This window comes from Rhineura floridana, chromosome 6, assembly GCF_030035675.1.
Source record: "Rhineura floridana isolate rRhiFlo1 chromosome 6, rRhiFlo1.hap2, whole genome shotgun sequence".
NCBI lineage: Eukaryota > Metazoa > Chordata > Lepidosauria > Squamata > Rhineuridae > Rhineura > Rhineura floridana.
Genome location: NC_084485.1, coordinates 126,953,497 through 126,979,671, shown reverse-complemented (window position 1 = coordinate 126,979,671; position 26,175 = coordinate 126,953,497). Strand labels below are relative to the sequence as shown.

The following is a 26,175-nucleotide window of genomic DNA, read 5'->3' as shown; positions in this document are numbered from 1 at the left end:
TTGTTCTGTGGCAAGAGGCTAGTTCTGGTTATTTCTAGCATTTGCTTTGCGTTTTGTACATAAAAAGTATTTCAAGAAACCTTTATATATATATGGAGGAAGATAATTGGTCCAGAAAGGGAATGTTAATAAAGGAAATCTAGAATCACTGCCAGCATTGCTGTTCTCTGTGGATTGGAAGCTGCATGGCCACTGTAGGGCTGGCCTAGCTTCAGGCATTTTCTTCCTTTTGGATAGGCTCAAGTATACCTGTAAACACTGATATTAGCATACAGGTTATGTTGGAGAAAGCTATGATAACCTATTCCAGAACAGCACGAAATATTGAAAACAGGTGCTCAGAGCCTTGGCTCAAACTGAGGTCTGGCTGAAGGGAGATCTTTCTCCTGCTTCAGTACTGCCAAGAATGTGTTCTGATTTCATATTTGGCATGTGTGCTTTCCAGATAACATACATATCTGGAGTACTACTCATGGTGGTTGGAGAAAATCCAAACCAAAATCTGTAAGACGGCCTTTTTCTCAAGGAGGTGGAGTATTGCGAAGTCGTCTTGGAGACTGAAACAACAGAGGCGGAAGGGTAGCCTTGTTAAATGCACCATGGCTTACGATAGGACTCTCTTCCAAGTTGTTGGAACAGAGCAGGGCAGGGGATAAGTGGGGAAGTGTGATGGAATTTGCTGTTGGTATATTTATTTGTTAATAATTTGTATTAAGTATGAGTTTATTTGTATTATGGCTTCATTGTGTACTTTTTATAAATACTTGTGTTCTCTTTTTTCTTGTACACTGCTTAGAGATATTTTTATATATTAAGCGATATAGAAATAGTCAAAATAAATAAAATATTTCTCTACTCCCCACTCCAAAAAGTGCAACAGAACCTGAAGAATTATTTGCAAGGCTGCACATGCACAGGAGAAACCAGATTTCTGTAAAGCAAGTTTTTTAATCAACAATAATGGTTTTCAAACAAGTAAAAGCTCATTTGGTACAGAAGTTTAAACAAAACCAGTTAATTCTGAGCAGACTACATACAACTGCAGCTGACAATTCAGCCCATTTTCTGACCCCAATTTTGCATAAACAAACTTTATGTACATTCAACACATACTATTTTTTATCACTATCTCCAAAATTATTCAGATGTTTTAAGCAGCAAATCAAAGTTTATTCTAGAATCGTGTCTGAGAAGTTTTATTTAAGTTGATTCCACTAGTTGTCCAGGATTTCCCCCCAAATTACTTGGGTAGATGGATTCACACAATACTCACCACTAATGCCCTAATGGTTTTAATGGAACTTAATTCCAAGAAAAAGTTGAGATCTAGGGTGTCCACTGCATGCTTAAAATATTTTAGGAACCAAACATGACCACATGTGAAATCCCCTTATTCAAAATCTTTATAAAAGCTTGAGAAGTTTGTCTGCTGGAATGGATTGAAGTATATAAATATCGTATGATGAACACTACAAAAGCATTTATTTCACTTAGCTACCTGTTATTTTTAATAAGAATGTAAAACTTTAGACTTCAGATAAAGTTGACCACCCCTTATGAAACCTTTCATTCATGCATCAAATGGGAATACAGATACAAATACAAACTGTAACCTTGTTCGAATGACACAAAAATGGCAAAATGTCTGTCACTCTCTGTGGGTATACAGTAGGGCCCCTCTTCTTGGCGCCCTGCTTTTCAGCGTTCCACTAATACGGTGCCAGCGGGGCAATCAGCTGGAGCGGGGACTGGAGCTCCCTGCGCTCCAGCTGATCTCACTGGAGGAGGGGAAGATCCGCTGTAGTGTGCTACAGCGGATCTTCTCTTCCGGTGCGACCAGACCCCCACACTACAACTGATCTCCTCTGCTGCAATCAGTGGGTTAGGTTCCAGACCCCCGTGCTACAGCTGATCATATCTGGCACGATCAGCGGGTTAGGTTCCAGACCCCCATGCTACAGCTGATCCGCTTTTCGGCAGTTTTTGCTTTTCGATGGGGGTCTGGAACCTAATCTGCCATATGAGTGGGGCCCTACTGAATTTAAAACGAAAAACTAGGAAACAGCTTCATTTGCGCTGAATGCACCAAACCAGTCCTGTCAAAAACAAAGGATTGGAGCCACACTTAATCATGCTTAGAGTAGACCCACTTAAAAGCAATGTGATTTAGGTTACTTAAATTCCAAGCAGGTCTACTCTAAGCATGACTTGAGTTTGGAACCCACCCAAATTGTTTTTTGTGTAACTTAGGCATCTCTGGTTGGTTTCCAGACAGAAGAATTATCTTTAAGTGGCCTCAAAATTGCTTGATTATTGTGTGCAATGCTGAGGTTTATATATAAACACAGTCTTTTTATGGTTCTCAAATTATGAATCATGCTTCAACAATAGCAAAACAAAAATAGCCAAGTTTTGAGAGAGTTAATTCTGTTTTTTACCAGACCTCTCCCATTCTAAGAGAAACATGCCATCTCCTGAGCATATGCCAAGAGGAAGATGGTATAGACACAATGGAAGAAAAAGTTATGTAATACAAGTATTACACTGTATGGGGATCAAGTATACATTCAATATATTAAGCAATTTGCTTGCATACCTTTAATTTTATACCACTAGTTTAAATCAAAGAATGCTTATTCCACCAGTGTTCCTAAATTTACTTAGCTATCAGCTCAGCAGCAGTAAGGTTTATCAAGTTACATTAATCCTTGCAAATAAAAATATTTTGATCAAAATATACCTGGTCAAATTTTGTTTATATTAGATATTAAAATATTTCAAGTATTTATATATATATATATATATATATATATATAATCTCTAAATTAGCAAAAAACTTTAATGAAAACAAAATATTTCACATGTGAGCAAGGTGATCTCAACACAAAACACGCATATGAAAGAGAAGGAAATGGATAGATGACAATGGCATCAGACTGTTAGGCCATTATGTAATCTGGACTAATTGGTAATAAAACCTTTTGGTCTTTACAAATTCCAGTTTGCATCTTGACGCAATTATCTAGAAGAGACATGGTCTTTCAGAAGCACGGTAATGTCAAGGTCAGTCTTAAGATGATGAGATTCTTTTAGCTTGCAAGATGTAGCCTTTGGATTTGATAATTCCTCTGCTCTTAACAATGACTGAGTATCGTAGAAGCCACACTGGAGTCCATTCAAGCACTTGGCAATCTGGGATACTTTCCTGAAGCGTTTCTTGGAAGCTTGTCTCACAAAGGAGTTCTAAAGTTACATCAGAGATAGAACAGCACTTTAGGTGATGGTACCACTGCATTTAGACCAGTAGATTTGTATGTGGGAGTTGTGAAAATTGTTGAGGTTACAAAGGAGGTTGCGTACTCATAAAGGTTGGGAACCACTGATTTAGACAATTGTGCTACCAGCATTCAGAACACCAATGTATTATTATTTTAAAATATTATTTAAAATTAATACAATATGTATGAATGCTCTTTCTGGACAGTCTGTGTAGAAGCAACACCACTGCAATAAAGCAAAAGCATTACATAGTTGCCCTGATATTTTTTTATTCCAGAATGTCACAGAGATCAATGCTCTAGAACAGCCTTTCCCAACCTTTGCGTCCCCAGATGTTGCTGGACTACAACTCCCATCAGCCCCAGCCAGCATGGCCAATGGTCAAGAATGATGAGAATTGTAGTCCAGCATTATCTGGGGACCCAAAGGTTGGGAAAGGCTGCTCTAGAAACTTCTACTTTTATTCATTACTTGATGAGTTCTTTTTCTAAACATTGTAGTGGACTCTAGTTGCATGGATAATATGGTTATATAGATAACAGAGCTAAATCTTCATGATCTTAAAATACTAAAGCATAAATGGCCTTTGGTCTGTTTTAACAAGGCAACACCTATGTTCTTCACCTGGTCATACCTTTTGGATCATTATGTGTTAATAGCTGGATATCAAACTCTTTTGCAAATGCAGTCAGATCTGGTGGCATCACACAACAGGAAGCAAGATTCACCTGATTACTGCTTGGCTTCACCTAAAAAAAGCAAAAAAAAAAAGCTTTCCTTCAAATATAAGATAGTGCTATGGTATTTGCCTTGCATTGTATTTAATTGATTGCACGTGCACATATGACATATGGCAAGCTGTTCCATTCTTTTTTAACTTAAATGTTGCTTCATGTATCAAAGATAGGGTTGCAATTACTCACATGCTCACCAGGCGATCTAATGTCTATACTTAGTTTAAAATTATATCTGATTCATAACAATATTTAGCAGCACATATTAACAGAAAAAGCAGAGATCCAGGTTATTTCAGTTGAACAGCTTGCCTCTTACCTGTGCCCACAAGAATAGTTGCTCCAACAGTGTTTTATCTAGATCAGAAGTCCCTATGGCAACAATCTTTTTGTTTTGAACTAAGTTTTCAAGCTCTGCCCAGTAAGGTTGTAAATATTCCAAGGAGAGATTAATCCCGTCTTCGGTTGGAGGAGGAGCAATTATCACGGAATCTAACTGGTCAACACCAAAGGCAGAACATGCTAAAAAAGAGAAAACACTCATGCTTAAGCAGGACAAAAAATAATTACAAAAAGTTTTAAGAAACACAAGTCTACATATCTCCAATTCACTTAGTCTATTCCTTGTATAAGTGTTCAAATCTGGGAGTTCACATAAATCCCTGCAGATACAAACCGATTTTACAAGATCAAGCAAAACAATGTTTTAAATTATAAGAAAGATCCTAAATAAAGGTATTAAATTGAAGCAAAATACACTGAAAAGGCAGGAAGAACTAGCAGAATTCTTAATAGGTTCTGACCATTCAATTGCAGATCAAGAAAACTGTATGAAAGACTTATTTTAAGAGCTTAGATGAGGTTTACGGGAGGCATATGGAACCCGATACATGCACACTCGTATGATAAAAATTAATTTACAAAGGCTAATATCCCTTTTTTCTGTTCTGTACCCCAAGGCAGCTTCACATGCCAAAACATTGCTACAAGAAAAATAAAAAACTAAATTTTGCTTGTGTAATGTGTTTGAAGGTTGCTCTGCAGTGCAACAGTAGATTTTGCAAAGTCTTAATTTCTTTCAGTTCTTAACAAGCTAGTGCAGGAGTAAATAACCAATGTGATGCCCTCCAGATGTTGTTAGACTACAATTCCCATCACCCCCAACCACAGGCCATACTAGCTGGAGCTGATGGGAGTTGTAGTACAGCAACATCTGGAAGACACCACATTGGCTATCCCTGAACTAATGTATACTTCTGCAGGATGTAAGGGTTACATATTTTATTGCAGATGGAAAACCGCTGGCCTGCTGCAATTAGGTTTGAAAAAAGCCTCATAATTTCCCCCCCTAAAGCCTAAATGTGATATGGGAGCCATTTCACAGCTGAAACACTCCCTGCTAAAAATGCCCCCCTTGCAGTTAGGTTTGAAAAAATCCTATTGCCTCCCATACAAAGCCTTTTTCAAACCTAATTGCATGGTGGGATTAATGTAAGGGACTATGCATGTGTGTATGACAGAGAATGCATGTATGTTGTATGCTGCATTTATGCATACATGTAATATGTATGTATGAGTGTGTTCACGTATGTATGTGGCAAGGGTGTGGGGATGTACACTTTCCCTTTAGCCTTACTCATTATTGGCATGCAGCCCATGGAAGTTTGGCCACAAAATATAAGGCCCTTGAATGGAAAAAAAAGATTCCCCATCTCTGTTTTATTGTCTGTTCAAAGGCTGTGGAGAAAAAGTACAAAGGTCACTAGATTTGTAAAAATTCCTTTCTGGATTTCAGAGTCACAACAGGCTTTAACCCCCCCCCCAGCAAACTTAGAAATGGTTCAAGTCTCAAACTTACTCATACTGACTGCTTCTCTGATCGATGAAGAGTTTGATCCTGCGATAAACAATTTTGCTGAAAATGACAAGCTGGAGTTAATAAGGAAAGACAGCATCTACTGCAATCATGCAAATTCAAAGCCACGGATTTCTGGTAATTTAACAGCAACAACAAAGCCAGAATATGCTAATGGCCAAAGCACAGTGGCAGAGCACATCCTTTGCATGCAGAAGGTCCCATGTGCAAATTCCGGAGTCTCTAGGCAAGCGTGGGAAGAACTACTTTGTGAAACCCTGGAGAATTGTTGCCCGTTTGCGTAGAGCAGGCATGGTAAACACGTGCCCTGAATCAGACCCACCAAGCCATTTCAAGTGGCCTCCCAGTCCCCACCTTCCTCCCTACTGAAGTACTGGGGAAGTAAACCATCATCTTCAGAGACCAGTCTTCATGGAGGATAAGACTATCAATGGCTAGTAATCCTGGTGGCTATGTCCTCCCTCCACCGTCGGAGACAGCGTGTTTCTGAATTCCAGTTGTTGGAAACCGCAGGAGGGGAGAGAGTGCTGTTGCACCCTGGTCCTGCTTTCAGGCTTCCCATAGGCATTGGGCTGGCCACTGTGGGGACAGGATGCTGGACTGGTTGGGCCAGTGGCCTGATCCAGCAGGCTCTTCCAAGGCTATTGTCCTCCCCATTGGAGTGGCGGGCTTGGTGAAGACATTTAAACCTCTCCACCATGTCAGCGCTGTGATGGGGAGAGATGCAGTACAATGGCGACACAGATGGTGACCAATATATGTGCGCCTGCCTGCCTGTGTGTACCTGTGCAGGAGAGGTAGTGGGCAGTGGTGGTCACCTCAACTTTGGTGACAAACACTTTCACTTTGGCCATGACCTCTCTTGGCATACGGCCCTTGAAAAGGTCGGCCAACAAAGGTCAGCCTCTGGCATAGATAAAAAATACTGCGGTAGATGGACTAGTGTTCTGACTCAGTACGTAACAGTCTCCTATGATCTTATGCTGCTCCCAACTGCACACCCAATGGCGTTCAAGTTGGATACACACATTTCAAAATGTACAAAGCCACTTTTGCCTTTGAATGAATAGTGTGTGTGTTCAGTGTGATCAGATAGTTGCAATCCTAGGCATGCTTTCCTGGGAGTAAGCCCAATAAACAAAGGGTTGTGGGGTTTGTTTCCTGACTAGCATGCATAAGATAGCGCTGAACCTTTACAAATAGTCTATTGGTTAACACTGAAAGCAGCTACCAAATAAATGTGTTTGAGTGTTGCTGTTTTTCTTTAAAAAAAATCAATCAAAAGGCGTATAACATCTATATACAGCATAACCATGATACCACTCACTTGAAATCCTGCACGGAAAACACAGTAAAATTCAGTCACTCAACTGAAGCCCTATTTCACATAATCAGCAAACAGTATATAACTATGCCCGAAGCCTCTTGAGTCAGGCACCGTTCATTTTGCTATTATAATAATAATAATTTTTAAAAACCCACACCCTACTATTGTTATTATGGGCCAGAACTGGACCTTATATTTAAAAGGGAGGAGAAAGATGTGTAGCAAGAGTCACACAATGCTACATTCAAACCACAACCTCCAGTATCTTAAAATCCGAAAACATTTCCCAAGACAAGAGGTATGCAATTACTAACTGTCTGTCATGCATTTTAGCCAGTAGCAATGAACAGATCTGTCAGAACAGGAACAGAACTGTACAGTGACGGGGTTGTGGTTTTTTGGATCATGTTTAACCACTTCACCAAAGAAATAAAATTAACTGCCTACAATTCATAAATACAGCTCTCTGACACACACATTCTTAGCAACTGAGAATGTAAAGAACTATACAAAGAAGATTTTAGGATAATTTTAAAAGATCCTTTAGTGACAGAGAAGAGCTTGCGTACAATAAACTCAGAAAAGCCCATTTCTATTCTCTCTGTTCAGTGACTTTTGTAATCCAATCTGGTGGAACAGGCACCACTCAGTGAGAAAATATGTGAAGCCTTCTTCCTTAAGTTGTTTTAAAGGTGCAGGCAACAGTAGTAGAGCACCCATCATCCTACTGTGACTGAAATGCCACTCAGAAACTGCTGCCTTCTCTTTTAAGAACTCCAGAATTGCTTTGTGTGTTACTGGAGGAGACCAGAGGTCCATCTAACACACCATTCAGTATCCAACAGCTAGAGGCCACAGGAAGTTCAGAAGCCAGGCATGATGAAAGCGATTGCTCATACTTTCTTGTTTGTCCCCGGTTTTGAGTTGTCATTTAGCTTCCAGCGCTGTAACAGTGACAGCAGCAACTTTCCCAAAAAAAAAAAAAAAAAGACATGCATTGCCTAGGGCTATGAGATGATCATGCAGATTGTTGCTGCGTATGGAGATATGAATGAGCAACGCTGCTGCAATGATACCAACAAAACTACCAAAAGTCAGTTTCTGGTAATGCCCTCTTTGGCTGTATTTGCCAGGGCTGTGGAGTCGGTATGCCAAACCTTCGACTCCGACTCCTCTATTTTTCTACTGTCTGACTCTGACTCCACCCAAAATTGCTTCCAACTCCACAGCCCTGGAAAGGACTGTAAATGTCTTTTTAAATTGGAAGCTCTCATAGGAGCATTTTTATCGCTACCTGAATATGCGCTGATCTTGGCATCACAGCATTTGTCTTCATCTGGATCCTGTGTCATACACTGACACACAAAATGTTTTCCATCTTGAATTATGGTGAAATGCTCAACTACAGCTGACTTCATGGGAAGCTTCTTTGACATTTTGAATTTATATTTCTAAAAATTTGTCAATCAAAATTTATTTTGAAGCTGGAGTGGGTACATTTCTACTGACTCCGACTCCACCCAAAATTGCTTCAGACTCCGACTCCGACTCCACAACTCCGACTCCGCAGCCCTGGTATTTGCATGTAACCCTAACTATAGTTCAGATTAATAAACCTACTGGGAAAAGTGTAAGCCTGTGGCTTACCAAGATTTGTCCTCATGATGTTAAACACTGATTTAGCATTCCATGTAAACACAGCTGGAACGTAGACAAACTATTAACGGCATAATCCTAACCACATCTACCCAGAAGGAAGTTCTATTAAATTCAATTCAGTGGGTCTTACTCCAAGGTAAGTAAGGTTAAGATTGCAGCCCGACATGCTAACCAAACAACCGGGAGATTGATTCATAAAGGACTATCAATTGTTGCTTTTATAGCTTGTACCTTTGAGCACAAAGCAGTAGCGTTCATTTCCTTACTATATTTTTATCCTGCTTTTCAGACAACTTGTCATCCCCCAAATCGGCTCACAAAAAAAATTAAAATAAAGTCAAGCTCTGCCCTCAGGCTTACAAATAAAAAGTCAAGACACAAAAGAGAAGGGGCGTAGAAGGAAACGGCTGAGGAAGAAAATCCTCGAGCTATCTTCAAGGCTATCTTCAGGCCAGGCTGAACTTCCTTGGCAACTGCAGGGATGGTCAGTGGAAGAGGTCCAAGTATCCTTTCTCTTTTCTTTTGCAGTCCCAGGCAGATGCAACAGGCAGATGGAGCAGAGTGTTCTTGCAGGCAAGGACTACAGCTCAGTGGTAGAGCATCTGCATGGTATGCAGAAGGTTCCAGGTTCAATCTCTGGTGCCTCCAGGTAGGGAAAGACCCTTGCCTGAAATCCTGGAGAGCTGCTGCCAATCAGTGCAGCCAAAACTGAGCTAGACAGACCAATGGTCTGATTCAGTATAAGGCAGGTTTATGTTGGGAAAGGGGGATGCAAGCCCTCTATAGCTATTAACTCTTGGGCCAATGGATGGGGGCAGACTGGTCTCCCTTTGTCATGATGTTCTTCCTGGAAGACGGGGCGATCAGCCTCCCAATGACCCTTGGCCCCTAGCCAATGGCAGAAGCCGAAGTCCACAGCCTTTCACCTCTGCATTCCCATCCATTCATTACACAACATTGTCTAATGCTAGCCCTCTAATTCAATTTCCTAACCTCTTCAACAGGTTAATAGTCCATAAGTCCCCAATGACCGACTGGACCCGCTCCCTCCGAATCAAGTGCCAAAATGAATTTTACCTGAAACTTTCAGTTCTTCCCTTTCTTCAGGATTGATCTTTTCTATGGCTTGAGCTACAGTACATTCAAGGATTTCTGGCATCTCCTGCAATTGAATACACGGACAGTCATGAGAAGCTCACCAGTATTAGCAGCTGAGCGCCTACGGTACGCTCTTAGCTACATCAGACATATAGAAACCAGCCTCGAGTTTGGCAAAAGTTCTGTTTCCATACTGGGGGGGGGGAAGCAAGCCGGACTACTCTGCAGCTGGATGCCCGAGACAAAAGCCCTGGAATCTCCCTGTCTGAGGCATGCAGGTACGGAGGCTGGGGTCACACTGCCCACCAGGAGGCAACAGCATCGGGGAAGGAGGGCAGGAGGGAAAAACTGATGAGCATAACAGCAAACTGCAGGCAGGTCAAAGCTCATATTTGGTTTTTAAGGCAGGTTTGCCACACTACACCTATACTGAGAGTCTTCGTTTTATGTTATGCCTGCAATCAGCCTTACTAAGTACAAGCTGCAGATCCATGTAACACATGAAACAAAATGTTGTTAAAAAATGGGACACAAAATTATTTAAAGTGAAATAAAATCAGACACTGGAATACGTTCACACAAATAATCCAGTTATATCGTGACCATCTTCCATCTGGAAACCTATGTCCTCTATGTGGATCCAGAATGGGCCTCCACAGTCACTTACAGACCCACTGTTAAAGAGCTTACCCTGGAAGACAATCTTACTCGGCCACGAGTGATCGCCAATGGATGAAATGATGGCCTCTGGTCCAATTCTAAGGCAAAACAGCACTGTCTGTCAATGCATTTCCAGGCTTTATTTCAGGAGTGGGGAGTCTTTTTCAGCTCAAGGGCCGCATTTCCTTCTGGGCAATTTCCAAGGGCCACATGCCAGTGGTGGATGGGGACCAAAGGCAAACGTAAATGTAAATTTTAGCTTTGTCCAACAAGCTAGTTTCTCTCATACCCCTCTCTATCCTCCATCCAGCAAACAAGAACAGTTAAGAGAGTTCAAGGATGCACACTAGCTGGGCAAAAGACCTTGGGATGCATATCAAGGCCAGTAAGGGGGTGATGGCCTGGGGGAGAGTTGCAAGGGTCAAACAGAGAGGCCTGTGGGGTGGCATTCAGTTCCTGGACCTAAGGTTCGCCACCCCTCCTCTATTCAAAGTGCTCTTTTTGAGGCTCACATGCTATATTGCTTGGGACCCCAACCCCTAAAGGACCGCTTCTTTATGAGCATGTCCAGACACTGTGCTCATCCTCCCAGGCCCTACTCCATGTCCCAAAGAAGCACAGAGAGTCGTGACCAGCGCACGGGCCTTCTCAGCCCCCATCTCTGGAACGCTCTCCCCAGGGAGCCACGCCTGGTGCCGACTTTGCTATCATTTTGGTGCCTGGTAAAAAAGTTTTTATTCTCTCTGGCACATGGGTAACTTTAACTATATTATTTTGTCTTTCCAGTCATCGATTTCATTTGACAAGGGCAGACTGAGGCTGGCCCAGAGGAAATTGTAATTGTTTGACTAATGCATTTGTAAAGAAACACACACACAAAAAAGAGAAAAAGATTGCTTACCTGCATTAGACCTGGGCTAATCTTTGAACTCCATTCATTTAAGGTTTTCTGAATGCAATCCCGCAGCTGCAAAACAACATTTTCACTATTTAACGATACGTGGTTTCTGTTTTGCAATACAATGAGAGAGAACTACATTCAAAGAATATCCAAGACGCATGCCTGTTGCAAGCAGAGGAGAGATTAATCTTTCCCTGCTTGTCCCCCTACTGCCTTTGTCACTCCGTCTATGCAAGAGTGCAAACTAGGCATGTTATACATGCTTGGGACAGCAATATAACAAGATATGTGAAGACACAGGAACACAAGGAAGCTGTCTTATACAGAGTCAGACAATGGATCTATTTAGCTCTGTACTCTCCACACTGACCGGCAGCAGCTTTCCAGGATTTCCCAGCCCTACCCGGAGATGCCAGGGATCGAACCTGGGACGTTGTGCACACAAAGTAGATGCTCTACCACTGAGCTATGGCCCTTCCCCAAATGTAAACACAAAATGGTGAAGAGGAAAGGAAACCTTTTTCTGCAATTCACCACCCGTTTTAAAACGTTCTTCACTCTTCCCATGAGTTAAAGTGGGTGTCCCCCATAAGGACACACAAGGGACAAAAATGGGCCTTAGTAGCTGGGGTGGGGGGAGGAAAGCTCAAAGTATGCAGCAAATTCATGATTTGGGAGGAGAGAGCAAAAAAGGATGAAAGTCATCAAAAGCTGGAAAATTGTACTGGATGCCTCATTGTGCTGGAGGAGGACAGGGGAGAAGTGTGTGAGCCCAAGGGCTGCTCCTATCATAATAAACCATGGTTTATTCAACATGTAAGCTGGCCCACTGAGTATGAATTCTTGCTTAAGAGCCTAAGCCTCTTGCAGGATTAGATCAAGGTGCACCCAGTCCTTATCCTCTTTACCAGAATGCCAGCAAACAACAGTAGGCACTAGGCCAGCTCCTGAAAATTTTCCCCTGGTAGACCACTGCCTTCTTTCTGCCTTCCCCGACCTTAATCTCTCCAAAAATTATTTACAGGCTGCCATTTTTAACTCATCTATATCCATATAATCCTCACGAAGTGAAGAAAAATAAGGGAATTTGACAAGTTTCAATTTCCTGCTCAACAACATCATGATCTGAATTGAGGACAGGCTGACTGGTATGATCAATTAACTTCCTAAGTTGACAAGGCACAGGGGCAGCTTGGGCCCAGGTCTAAAGGAATGGAGACTTCCACTCTACAAAAAAGAAAGAAAAAGTGAGAAGCAAAATCTGTCACCTGATCTTGTTGCAGTGTTTCTCATGCAGTGACTATTTACAAAAGCTGCAAATTCATCTTAAGTAAAGCTTTAAAATGGGAGATCAAACAAATAAAAGGTATGGTTGATTAATCATTGTAGAACAATTAAATCGATGAAACGCAATTCTTAAGCACATTAAGGGCATATTTTTTTGGGGGGGGGGTGCCACTCTTATGGCTCCAGGTGGTACTGTAATATGAAATGAGTAAGAAAACTAAAGATAGCCTTTCCTTCTAGAATAGAATGGTAGCATTTGTTTATTGAATTGGAAGTTGTCTCGTGTTCTCTTTAGAATTTCAGGAGGACACCTTGTTCAGTGAAATTTTGGTACCATGCTAATGTATTTAAATGTAACCTGTCAAGTGACTAATTGATTAAAAGGCCAATGACTCTCGACTAATAATGTTTCGATTGGTGAAGTGCCCAAACATATAATATTCCCTGTTGTGCTGGCTTTGGAGTCTAACAGCCTGTGAAGCATAAAATGTTCACCTACAGAAATAAGTTTCAAATTTATTATCTGACTAGTTTCCCCAACTATTAAAAAAAAAGTCAGCTTAGACCTGCGGTTTCTAATTTTAAGGAACTCTTTCTCTGTTGAGCGGTCTGTGCTGAGGAATCTCAGAGTGGTCTGCTGAGGAACTTCAGCATCTTGCGAAGGATTCTGCGGCCTGCTTTAGGGCACACACTGAGTTTGCACAGGGTGCTGGCAAGATCTTTTGGCATTCAGTGAACCATTCACTATCACCTTACCTGAACTGAGACTATGCCCTGCAACACACTCAATGCTGCCCTGTGGCTGTACATTACAGGGCAAGATGAGTAGAGGAGAGCAAGCAGTCTGTCCAGAAAACCTGCCTACTATGACTGATATTCTAACTGAGGAACCCCAGGGTTTTCTAGATCACAGCTTAAAAGCCACGGGGTTAGATACTATGCTGTAGTTGCATGGATTGAAAAAGGATCCAAAAATATGAACTAATGTCTCTCAAGTGCCACAGCGGCCAGGCATGACTGATACATGTCAGGGAAATATTATTTATTAGACTTGTTAGTCGCTTATTACACAAAAGTCTCCCAAGCAACTTACAGCATATTTAAGAACATAAGCCTAAGTAAAAGAAATACATAATAATATCAACACATTCACACAAAAACAGATGCAATTCATAAAAAGATCCAAACATGCATCCCTAATAACAGCAGCAGAAAGCTTGGACGGCACGCTAAGAGCAACAACAAAATACACAGGCTGTGTTGTCAGGGCTCATTCTGTATCCTCAATACTTCATTACAGAGCTGGTCTGGGAGTTTATTTATTTATTTATTACATTTATATCCCACCTTTCCTCCAAGGAGCTCAAGGTGGCGCAGATGGTTCTCCTCAATCTCCATTTTATCCTCACAACAACCCTGTGAGGTAGGTTAGGCTGAGACTGACCCAAGGTCACCCAGCAAGCTTCATGGCGGAGTGGGGATTTGATCCCTGATCTCCCAGGTCCTAGTCCCACTCTGACCACTACACCACGCTGGCTCTCCATGTTGCGAGACCAGAAGTGCAAATAATCAAATAACAGCTGTAATGTTATTAGCAACCTTATCTGCGCCTTTTACGTATCGGACTCCAGAGATTCTGGAAAGATTCTGCACCCAGTGCCTTCTATTAATGCTGCCTACAGAAAAAGGAAGGTAGGAGATGGATAGTTGGGTGAGAAGAGTAGGGACAACCATTTTATTTCTCTTTTTTAAAAATCTTTTCCAGTGTTTATATCACTTTTTAAAGTCTTCGTTTGTTAGTTAGTTTGTTCATGTATGTTTGCTTCCCCTCCACCTTCATTCTTGGTTTATAATGATGCATTTGGGATGATCTATGATTGAAACAAATACATGCGAGTGCTTATTTATCTATCTATGCCTCAGACCGCTCAATGCATTCGTTTCAACTGTGGATCATCCCAAATGTATGGGATAGTGTAATGGGAGGGAGAGAAACTTGGGGTGGTCACATGTTAGCAAGTAGATACATTTTCCCCTTATATTTCTATATTGGGAAATAAAGGCTGTCTTCAAAATATAGTCCTCCCATCCAGCCTATTGAAAAGGAACACTCACCTCTGTTTTGAATAGTGGCTTTCATTACATTCAAGAGGCTACTGGATACCTGCCAAATATAACTTACTACCTCAGAATGGTATGGGAGCCTATAGTTTGCAGAACAATAGTTTTCAGTCCTTATAATCTATGTTCTAAAATTGGGCTGCTGGCTCTGTAGAAACTCAATACAACAAGCTGAACTTGATCTTTAGAATAATCAATAAAACACACAGCAAGCTGATTATCCAACATATTAACAATGTACTTTTCCAAGAAGTTAGAAAGCAAATTTTAATTATTGCTACATGCTCACCAAGTGGATTTCTGACAGGCAAAAAAAAAGCTTATTATGGGTTTTGGCTGTGACAAACTTATTCCCTTCTTAAATCAGTGAAGAAGTATATTCTGCAAGCAAAAATCCTCTACGTATTTATGCCAACTGTTTTTGCAGAAATAGTTTTCGTAAGGTAGCCGAGAGTAAATGTAAAGCTGGAAAAAAATAAACTTGGGATACTTTGGGCTATCATAGCTTCAGCTGTTACAGAGTACTATAATATTTCATAGCATGGGGGGAACTGACATACTTATTTTCTTGTAATAAATATGATACATGAGCACATTAGTGCAGCACAGATCTGATCCAGGAGCTTTGAATAGATTTTATTAGGCATAAGAAAATGATTAGAATGAAATGCAGTTTTGCTGTACCATTTTTAGGTAGTTTAAAAAGGACTGACCCCCCAGGCATAGCATCATAGCACTCACTGCCTGCCTGTACAGCTTGAAGATACAATATGATGCCAAAGTGTAATTACAACAGGATTCCATACTGCAATTACAACTGGGGTGAGGCAAGCAACATTTTGTAGATACATGCTGCAACACAGTTCAAGATGTTCAGATTTAACTGCTAAGCTAGACGTGTATTTGGCTGACAAGTTTTGGGTTGTTAAAAAAACAGATTCAGCATATAAACCTTTAGCATTGCAAAATGTCACTGTGAGTAGTTAAGCAAAACTGAAGCCCTCCAAGGCATAACTGCCTGTCAAATATTCAGTAAGTTGTCTGATCAAACATTCAACAGTTCATCAAAGAAACTGTTAACTTAGAATGTTAGCCATGAATTTGTAAATTCATCAGTTTGGCAGTAAGAGTTGTTAGCTTTTCCACAGCTGTCTTTAAGATTAGCTTTTGCAAAACAGACATTTGGAAAAAGTTGCGAGCTCAGAGGTGTGTAAAAGTGTTATTTAGAAAATATTAGGGGAAATATAATAGAAAAAAACACTGTGAAAATGGATAGTAACCCCAGCATCATGGACAATGTTTGGCAAGTCTTTTCTCATCAGTTGTTACTAGAATTTCATTTTTTAAATGTGTGTCAAAAACTGGAGGAAAAAACAATACTGGCACTTGTTTTAAAAAATGTGATGGGCTTCCATTTTTGTAATAAAAAGCAATTTTCTTGCTAAAAATCCTGCTCTATCATTGCTTTTAAAGGACTGCTAAATGCTTTGAGGCAGTCATTATTTTACAGGTGGGATTCTATGGCTTGCCTGGAAATTCAGCTTGGGCACCTGAAGTGGATTTGGCACTCTTGTGCAACAAATCCACATCTAAACAAAACTGGACTTTTTATGATAAGGAAAGTGACAGAAAAATGCATAGTAAGGTGTAGAATAACAACTGCTTGGTGTGACATAATATAACCTTGCTTCAAGCTGTGTGCAAAAGAATCAGGATGAATGCTCAATAAACAGGCAGTCTGGAAGCAACCTGTAACAATATGACAAAAACACAATGTAGAAGTGGCAGGTGATGTTTTTGAATTCAGGGATAACACATGAGGAAATATTATACACCTGTAGAAAGACATACCTAGTAACAGTGAAGTTCCTAAAAGTAGGCTCAGGTGGGATTCCAGTGTTGCTCTGAACCCACAGATTCTCCAACTAAAGTGGAGCAGAGAAGGAGGAAATGAATAACCAGAAAGGCTGGTTATTTCCCCTCCATCCCTAATCTTATTGAGGATTGGCTTTTCATAATATCTCATCAGTTGTTTTTAATCACCACCATCATCCTGATATGCTGTTTGGGACTTTTTTAAAAAAACGCAAAACACGTTTTGTGAGATGTGACAATGAAATAAACCCAAATAAATAAAACAACATGTTAAAAACCTATCCAAAGCACTATATGATCTCCATAACAGAACCAGGATACCTGCTTCCCCAGTTCTTGATAGGGAATAACAACTACGACCTGGCAGCCAAGCAATCTTTGTTATGAGGAAGCAGTAAAATCGATCGCAACGGCCTGGCTTTGAGTTTAGTGTCAGCCCCATCCTCCCACTCCAGCCCAGCCAGAACAAGAAGCCAAGTCGCGCTCGGTATTCTTCTCACGCCTAACAAAAGAAGATCCACACGTCGTCTGAAAGGCTGCAACCACCCCCGTGTCCCCATCCCTCCCAGACTGCCTCCTTCCCAGGCTCACCTCCTCGCTGGGGATGGCCGGGCACTTCTTCCGTAGGCAGCCCCAGTTGAGCAGGTTGCCCGTCTGCAGGTTGAGGGTGCCTGCTTGCCCCAGCAAAATGCCGGCGCTGCCGCTCTCGGTCCCCATGTGGGCGGCCAGACCTGGGCACTCCCGCTTCACGACCGCCGCTCTTCCCGGACAGACAGAAGGACTTCGCGCTCCCCGGCTCGGCTGGAAAAGAAGCGGAAGGGAGCGCTCGCTGGGCAGTCTTATTAGACGGGGACGATGACTAAGCAGGAGAGGGAAAAAGTGCTGTGTCACCGTCCCCGGTCACATGGCGCAGGGGACAATAGGCGGCAGGACGCGCCGGTCTACACAGGGCGCTGGAAGCCCTGTGACAACAGCTCGCTTGTGCAGAGGAGAAAGCGAGAGGTCCTCGGACCGCACGGACGCGGCAGCTGCAACGACGACCTACTGGTTTAATCCCAGCTGAACCCGAGCTGCACTTCCTACGGCTGAGAGCAAGGACTTCCTATCAGCGCGCATGCCCGGTAGTAAGGAGCATGTGCTGTGACAGCTGTGATTCCCTTTGCTCTCACCCGATCTGTTGGGAACGTAAGCGTTTTTGACCAGCGCCCTCTGCCGGTTATCTAGGACCTAAGTCCACCTGAGTCTCTTTCACCTCCCTCTCCTCTCCTTGGACCACAACAATCTTTCTTTCTCATTCTGCATCTGGAGAGATAGTGTCCTCCTGCCTACAAAAATTCATATACTTTTGTACAAAAGCTCATGGCACAATCCTATATATGTTTATTCAAAAATAAGCTCCACTGAGTAAAATGGGGGTTACTTCCCAGTGAGACTAGGGTTGCAATGCAGGGTTTGGGGGGGTTATTTATTTATTTATTTACTTACTGCTTAATGCCAAAATAGACTTCTAAGCGGTTTACGAGCATAAAAACCAATGACATAAAAATTAAAATACAAACATCAATTATTAAAATGAACAATAAAACAACCCCATTAAAACATTAAAATATAAACCTCCATAATTGAAGTCCATAATAAAACAATCCTATTAAACATTAAAATATAGCCATCCAGAATTAAAAATATGCAGTAAGGCAATCCTATTGAAACAACACAGCAATGAAAACAAGAGACTGGGATTGAGAGATCAAAGGGAATGCCTGTGTGACCAGGCGAGTCTCAAAAGCTGGCAGAATGCCACTACAGAAGGGGGGCCCTCCTATTTCAGCAGGGAGTGGAACAGAGTATGTCCCACTGAGACTTATTTCTGAGTAAAACACACATAAGATCAGGCTGGATATGAGCTGATACGGTGCAGCATATCAGAGTTTCATTTTTGCAACAATCTAATACAACAGCTCTTCTAGAACTTGCCTATTTAAATCAGACCCACCTGCCTTGTGACCCGTCATAGAATCGTAGAATTGGAAGTGGCCTTAAAGGTCATCTATTCCAACCCCTTGTCAGTGCAGGAAATCCATTACTACAGCATCCCTGATAGGTGGCCATCCAGACTGTGCTTCAAAACTTCTAACCAAAGGGAGCCGACTGCCTTCTGTTGCAGTCCATTCCAATGTGGAACAGCTCAAAACATCAGGAAGTTCCTCCTAATCTTTAATCTAAATTTATTTCTTGTAATTTGAATACTCTGATTTAGATCCTACCCTCTGGAGCAACAGAAAGGTTTGTTCCATTCTCTATAGCCTTTCAACTATTTGAAGACAGCCATCATAATGCCTCTTAATTGTCTCTTCTCCAGGCTAATATACCCAGCTCCTTCAACCTTTCATCACAGGACTTCATCACCATCTTTGTCAATCTACTCCAAATATATTCCATATTCCATCCTTTCTAAACTATTGTGCCCAGATTGAGAGACAGTACTTCAGGTGAGGTTTGATCAAAGCAGAATAGAATGCTACCTTAATTCTCACAATCCGAACACTATCTTTCTGTTGAAGTATTGGATGCTGTTGAAGAATTGCATTAGCCTTTTGAGCTGCTATGTCACGCTGTTAGCTCATGTTTAGCTGGCTGTCTACTACAACCCCACCTGTCAAGCCAGGCGTCATCCATCCTGCATTTTTCCATCTGATTCTTCCTACCAAAATGCAGAACTTTACATCTATCTCTGCTGAAATTTATTTTTTTAGTTTTCCCCCCAGTTCTCATCCTCTTTCTGTCTGCTAAAGTACTGGCTATCTCACCCAGTTTGCGGTCATCTGCAGATTCAATGAGCATCTCCTCTTCTCCTTCATCCAAGTCATTTATAGAGATGTCAAACAACACTAGCCCAGGACAGAACCTGCTTGTCATTTATTTTCAGGATGATAAACAGCCATTGATGAGCACACTTTTAATATGGTCCTTCAACCAGCTACTACTCCACCTAACAGTGAATGCGGTTCACTAAGCATGGATGGCATGGCAGCCAATAGAGGGTTCAACATACTTTCTTGGGACCTACTATAAACTAGTAACACAAGACACACACCCCATCTCCCTGCTCTCTCCAATCCTTTGTCTGTTTTGAAAAACTGGAATAATGTCTAGTGTCTTTTAGCTTCTTTCAACTTCCTTTGATTAGGCTCTTTACATTTATGCCTGCCTGCTTGATTTGTATTTATAGTCAGGTAACGGCAATATGGCATGTATGTAGATACTAATCATAAACAAATGGTGGACATTCCTTTAGACATTGTTCCCTGTCCTTGTGATCTTGCGTCAATTCTTCCGTAGTACATGTCTGGAAATGAAACTCATCTAACTCACATGCATTGGAGCCGGTAAATCCTAGCAGTAGCACTGGCTGCTCCTGTCTCTTGGATCTCAATGTGGCCTGGCCTGTTTATTATGGTGCTTGACTCCACCCCACCTCGGATTTAGGGCCAGCCCTAAATCAAATGGCAATCCAGGAGGGAAGTGATTTCAGTGCCCTATTCCATCTATACAACTTTTACTACCTTATTTTATTATTGTACAATTTTGCAACTTTGATGCATAATTTTTGCATACGTGATTGATCCCTGAAATGCATAATTCTACATGTGAGGATCTGCCTGTTTGCATTGCTTCATGCTGTATGAATGGTTTGTACTATTTGTTTTAGTTGGTGGGTTGAGCAGATAGCGGATGATCAGTGCACCCTGAGTCTGACGCCCCTCAAGCCCAGCATGCCAGTTGGATGCCTGGCTTGCCTGCCCTTAACTCCAGCTCTGGTCTGAGCACCACCTGGATGGAAGACTGCCCAGAAATCATAGGGAATACAATGAAAACATGTAAAAGGTTTGAATCTACACCTAGTTTGACACAGCCATTCCAAACTTACATGACCCGTATATCTAGTGTGTTTTCAGGATAAATCTCCAGCTTCATTAAAATCATCCATGCTTTCAACTCTTTCATTTCTTAAATCTTTCAGGGAATCAATGAGTTCTGAACAGCGTTAGAATTGCAGGCATGCCTTAGTCATCTTTTCCCCTTTTTCCCCCAGAGGCAGCATAATTTTCATAGACTATCAGGGAGGGCAGGAGAGTGCCATTGTGTCACTTGAAACTTATTAGCATGGACGATTATGAATGCGGTAATTCTTAAATTATATGCTACAAGAGAACTGCTAGCATTGAACGAAAAACAGAATAATTGAATCATCAAAGTCTACTATGAACCCAAAGCGACCATCTGAGGAGGAGGTTGCCTTGCTATATTGTTATGTGATTTGGTGCCCTGGACTTCCTTCCAAACAGATGGTGCTGGTGGTGGGACTGGATCTTTCAAGCTGCAATCCTATACATGACTGCTTGGACATAAGCCCCACTAAGTCCAGTGGGTCTTACTCCCAGGTAAGTGGATATATGATTGCCACTTCAGTCACTTCCAGTGAAGAAGGCTCCCCACTGCAACTCTGCATAAGTCCAAGTCTGTTTTGGACCAACTTCCTTCCAATTGTCAAGAATTATACCCTCAATTTTAATTCATTAAAAAAGTGCTTAAAGGATCAAAAGTTTGGGCAATATTGTTTTCATGTGTTCAGCTATAGACTGCTATTTTATTATACGAACAAAAACCTATAGATATAGGATAAGCCATGAAAGCAGCAAATATACATCTACCCTCCCTTGCAAAAATAAATATCTCAGACTTACAGAAGAGTTCTGTGTAGCTCCAAAACTTGTATTTTGCATGATGAACATGAATTGGTCCAAAGCAAAGGCTGTTGCCTCATCACTAGCACTCTGTAGTTTCCTCTGTGGAACTGAGTCAATCAAGATTCAAGATTGGGACTTGAAAGATTATTTTAATTTTGCTTTCCCTCCACAGCTGATCTTTACAAAATTACATTCTGTTAAATGCTGATGTGCAACCTATATACTGGACAAGAGGCTACTGTAAAGACAGAATATGGAGAAACTGAATGGTTTCCCATCAGGAAGAGTGTGAGACAGGGGTGTATTTTATCACCCTATTTGTTTAATCTATAAGCAGAACATATCATACGGAAAGCAGGGTTGGACCAAGATGAAGGCAGTGTGGAAATCCGAAGGAGAAATATCAATAATTTAAGATATGCAGACGATACCATACTACTATCAGAAATCAGTAATGAACTGAAACGAATGCTGATGAAAGGGAAAGAGGAAAGCACAAAAGCAGGACTACAGCTGAACAGCAAGAAGACTAAAGTAATGACAACAGAAGATTTATGTAGCTTTAACGTTGACAATGAGGATATTGAACTTGTCAAGGATTATCAATACCTTGGCACACTTATTAACGAAAATGGAAACAGTCAAGAAATTAGAAGAAGGCCAGGACTGGGGAGGGCAGCTATGAGAGAACTAGAAAAGATCCTCAAATACAAAGATGTATCACTGAACACCAAAGTCAGGATCATTCAGACCATGGTATTCCCGATCTCTATGTATGGAAGTGAAAGTTGAACAGTGAAAAAAGTGGATAAGAGAAGAATCAACTAATCTGAAATGTGATGTTGGAGAAGAGTTTTGCAGATGCCATGGACCGTGAAAAAGACATATAATTTCGTGTTAGAACACATTAAACCAGAATTATCATTAGAAGCTAAAATGATGAAACTGAGATTATCATACTTTGGACATATAATGAGAAGACATGATTCACTAGAAGAGACAATAATGGTGGGAAAAACAGAAGGGAGTAGAAAAAGAGGAAGACCAAACAAAAGACGGATTGACTCCATAAAGGAAGCCAAAGACCTGAATTTACAACAGGGTGGTTTACAACAGATGCTATTGGAGGTTGCTGATTTGTAGGACCACCATAAGTCGTAATTGACTTGCAGGCACATAACACACACACAAATGCTTAACTATAGTATATTAATAAGTCTAATGAAGAAGGCATAACATATGAATGCAAGAAGGGAACAATTATATAATATTTTGTATGAAATCCAAAACACATTTGTAAATCAAGCCTAATTTATTTATATTCCACATTTGGAATAAGTAACCCCCCTTTTGTGTGCATTCTATGCAAATAATGCCTTCCAGTATTTGGAATTTGCTGCTGCAAGCTTCTATTTATCACTGTCTGTTGGACTCCAATAATGGTTAACTAAACCTTGGCAGCATCGCAGAGGACTGCAGCTCAAATGGAGGGGATGTTAAATGTTAGCAGGGTTTAAATACAGAGGCTTAAACATCATTCTGATCATACACCAAATTTGGCTGCATCAATACTAAATAGTTTTCTGGTAGGAATGATTTACAATTAAGGACACAATCCTATGCTGGATTTCCCTTGCTTGAGGGGCTATAGGATCTGGCAGAAGCCCTACTATGTTGGCAGAACTTGAGATATGCTGCTAGCACAAAAGATATGCTGGCAGAACTGGTCAGACAGACCAGCATAAGAGTGCCCCTCCTCAGTTTTGCCCACAATACCACCTTGGTTAGATAAGGAATGCAGTGCAAGAGCCCACACCAGCATGCCTTTATAACATTTGTCATTGGGCATCCATGGTTCCTTATGGCAGAGCTTGGAAAAGTTACTTTTTTGAACTACAACTCCCATCAGCCCAATCCAGTGGCCATGCTGGCTGGGGCTGATGGGAGTTGTAGTTCAAAAAAGTAACTTTTCCAAGCTCTGCCTTATGGTCTATTTGGTTAGGAAGTAAAATCACTGGTTAAACTACAGTACAAACAAAAGGGAAATTGTCTTAGGGCTCCTCTAGACAACCAATATTCATTGATCATTCATTCTGATTTGCTTGCGCAAAGCTTACACAGAAGTTAATTATATCTGGTCTTTACTGAGTGTTCATTCTGATTTGTTTGAACCGAGGTTACTGACAATGAGCATTCATTCCTATTTGCTTGCAGGGTGTTAATATGTCTTTCCCTTAGTCATTTGTTCATTCCGCACTTTTCAATCATTTACCAGTCTCTTTCCTAACCACAAAAAGTCCATTTATTTTTAAAAGAGGATTCGTTGTGGGAGGGCGACGGAAGACTTTAATCCACTTTAACTGTGCAACCCTGAATGTCCTGGTATGCACTTGAATTCCACCTGCAAAAATACTGTTGAGAGGTGCCCTTAAGGAGTCAAAGGATATTAATGTACTTAACACCCAAGACTGTACCATATGTTTAGTTTTCCTTGTTTTATGTTGATTTTGTGAAGGATAAAAATCTCTATAAAATATTTACAAAATAAAAAAGATATAGTTTTAGGGTGATGTAAAAGTTGTTTCTAGGCTTGTGCATCCATGCATGCTCATTATGTTATACCTGTGACATCAAATGACAATGTGTGATTGGGTGCCGTTGTGAAACCCACACAACTGAGAACATCATAGTTTTTCAGTGGAGTCACATATTCAGCCGTGAGTATTTAAGGCCCAGTACGGACCAGTACCCAGGCTGCAACGGCCTTCATGTGACAGTGGAGCAGGCAAGCCTCAATGTGACAGTGGAGCAGGCAAGCCTCAATCGAGAGGACTCCGTGTGGATTCCAATCATGCAGGTGCTGAGCCTGTATTTGGGGAAATACCATATAGCTCAGAGGTAGAGCACATCCTTTGCATACAAAGGATTAGTCCTCAGCATCTCTAGGTAGGGCTGGGAAAGCAAATGTGTCACAGGTGAGTAGCAGAGGAGTGCTTGCTTGCACGTCTATCACAAAAAGTATGTTGGTTGCCACCTGGGTTGAACTGTGCCCAAGTGTTGCGTCAGTCAGCATGGTATGGCAAACGTTGGATTTGCAGATCTGTCTTACTATTTCTGCTCAGTTAGGAAGCTCACTACGTGACCTTGGGCCAGCCAACTATTTCTCTACATCACAGGGTTCTTGTGATGGGACTAGGGAAGGGGGGGGGCTGAATTCCGCCTGGGCTCTTTGGAGTAATGGGGGTTAAAAGCTTTTTTAGAAGTTCTCTTTGATGGTTCTTCTTTGTGAGTTGCCTTGAAGTTTTATAAGGATTTAAATATTTTAAGTAAACCAGTGCTCGAGCGGCTTCTATGCTTGCGTGAATAGCCTTTCTGTGGTGACGCATTCGCACGTACAATCAATCACGTGACGGCACACAAGCTAAGGAGGCCAACTGAACGTTCCCATGCATATATGCGAATATTTGCTCGCACGTGGCACAAAACAAACTCTCGTTCAGCGCCTTTCCACTACGGATCGCCGTTTCCCCCCCTTTACTGCGGAGCTGCTGATGGACTGAGCGCATCCTGGCTGCATGCAGCAGCAGCACCCAGAGGATGGGGAGGGAGTGGTGGATGGGGAAGTAAGCTGGCCGAGCGCAACTGCCCCCCCCCGGTCTGGACGCGCCCTCCACTTTCCCAGCAGGGCTTCCTCAGGGGTAGGGGTGGGGGTGGGGATGGGTAAGGAATCACCTGATTGGCCGGAGGACCGTCCGGGGCCCCAATTGAAGTGCAGCCGCGGCGCAGACGGGAGGAGGTGGTGGTGGTGGTGATTGCGTCCCATATACGGGCTGCTGGAGCCGGGCGGGTAGCGCGATTGCCTGCACAATGGGCAGTAGGATCACTTTCTTCGAGGTAGGTGTCCCGGCGAGGCCGCCCTGAGTTGGTGGGGCTTGAGAAGGAGGAAGCGCGCTGGGGGGCTGGAACCCCAAGGGGTCAAGGTTTCTGGAGGCGACTGCAAGGAAGGGCATCCGAAGGGTGCGTATGCGCCCGCCACCTGGATCGGATCACTTGGCGAGCACAGGGTCCTTCGCCAGCGAGTGGAGCAGGGAAGGGAACAGCGAGAGCTGCCTCTCCGCCCATCGCTCATCTCTGCATTGGAGCCTAACGGGAAGCAGACACTTGCAGCCGAATCCAAAGCACGTTGCCTCCCTGTGACCGTTAGGACCACTGTGACCTCCCTCGCAACGCTGCTGAGGAGGTTAAACTTTAAACTGCTCCTAAGACAGTAGTCTTTAACCTCAAAAGATTCACCTGTCGCCCAAACATGCACATCCTCATTATCATCACAATCATCATGCTAACCATATATTTACATGCTGGTAGTGCTTCCTGTTGCAACTCAACCTTCGGTCAGGTTGCGATCCCGCGCTCTATCCTGCCCGGCCCGTTAGGCGTGGGAGGGGAGGCGGTCGGATGGGGCTTGTGTTTTTCGAGCAGCTTTTCTCTCTCTGCTTGAGCAGGAAACCTGCTTTGTTGTTGAGTTTGGCTGCCGTTCCTGTCGCGAAGCCCAAGAGTTCGGTGCCACTGTAACTCGTGGGAAGAAAGTGACACATTCACACGGTCATGGC

General features: G+C 42.1%; 2 protein-coding genes across 13 annotated transcripts in view; one reads left to right on the top strand and one right to left on the bottom strand.

Moving 5' to 3' along the window:
- Nucleotides 1-928: 928 nt before the first annotated feature.
- GCLM (glutamate-cysteine ligase modifier subunit) lies at nt 929-25,895 on the bottom strand. 2 transcript variants are annotated; one of them, XM_061633754.1, is made up of 8 exons: nt 25,298-25,895; nt 17,409-17,618; nt 11,535-11,600; nt 9,953-10,037; nt 5,872-5,928; nt 4,333-4,535; nt 3,914-4,028; nt 929-3,243 (listed from the first exon to the last, which is right to left on the bottom strand). In XM_061633754.1, exons 2-8 carry the CDS (start codon nt 17,532-17,534, stop codon nt 3,071-3,073), a joined length of 825 nt encoding a protein of 274 aa, XP_061489738.1. In that variant the 5' UTR covers nt 17,535-17,618; nt 25,298-25,895; the 3' UTR covers nt 929-3,070. The 2 variants fall into 2 exon arrangements, with proteins under 2 accessions (XP_061489738.1, XP_061489737.1); XM_061633753.1 differs by lacking the exon at nt 25,298-25,895 and having other exon boundaries at nt 17,409-17,948.
- The window catches only part of LOC133387912 (very-long-chain enoyl-CoA reductase-like), a 37,437-nt gene continuing 36,621 nt past the window's right edge, over nt 25,360-26,175 (top strand). For 8 of the 11 annotated variants that reach the window (XR_009763602.1, XM_061633743.1, XM_061633752.1 and 5 more), the window contains exon 1: nt 25,373-25,459. Coding sequence is in view for 1 of the 11 variants with exons in the window: in XM_061633746.1 (XP_061489730.1) it covers nt 25,433-25,459 (27 nt within the window). In the remaining 10 variants the exon portion in view is untranslated. Of the gene's footprint in view, nt 25,460-26,175 lie in introns of all 11 variants that reach the window. The other 3 variants (XM_061633751.1, XM_061633749.1, XM_061633746.1) reach the window with 2 other exon arrangements.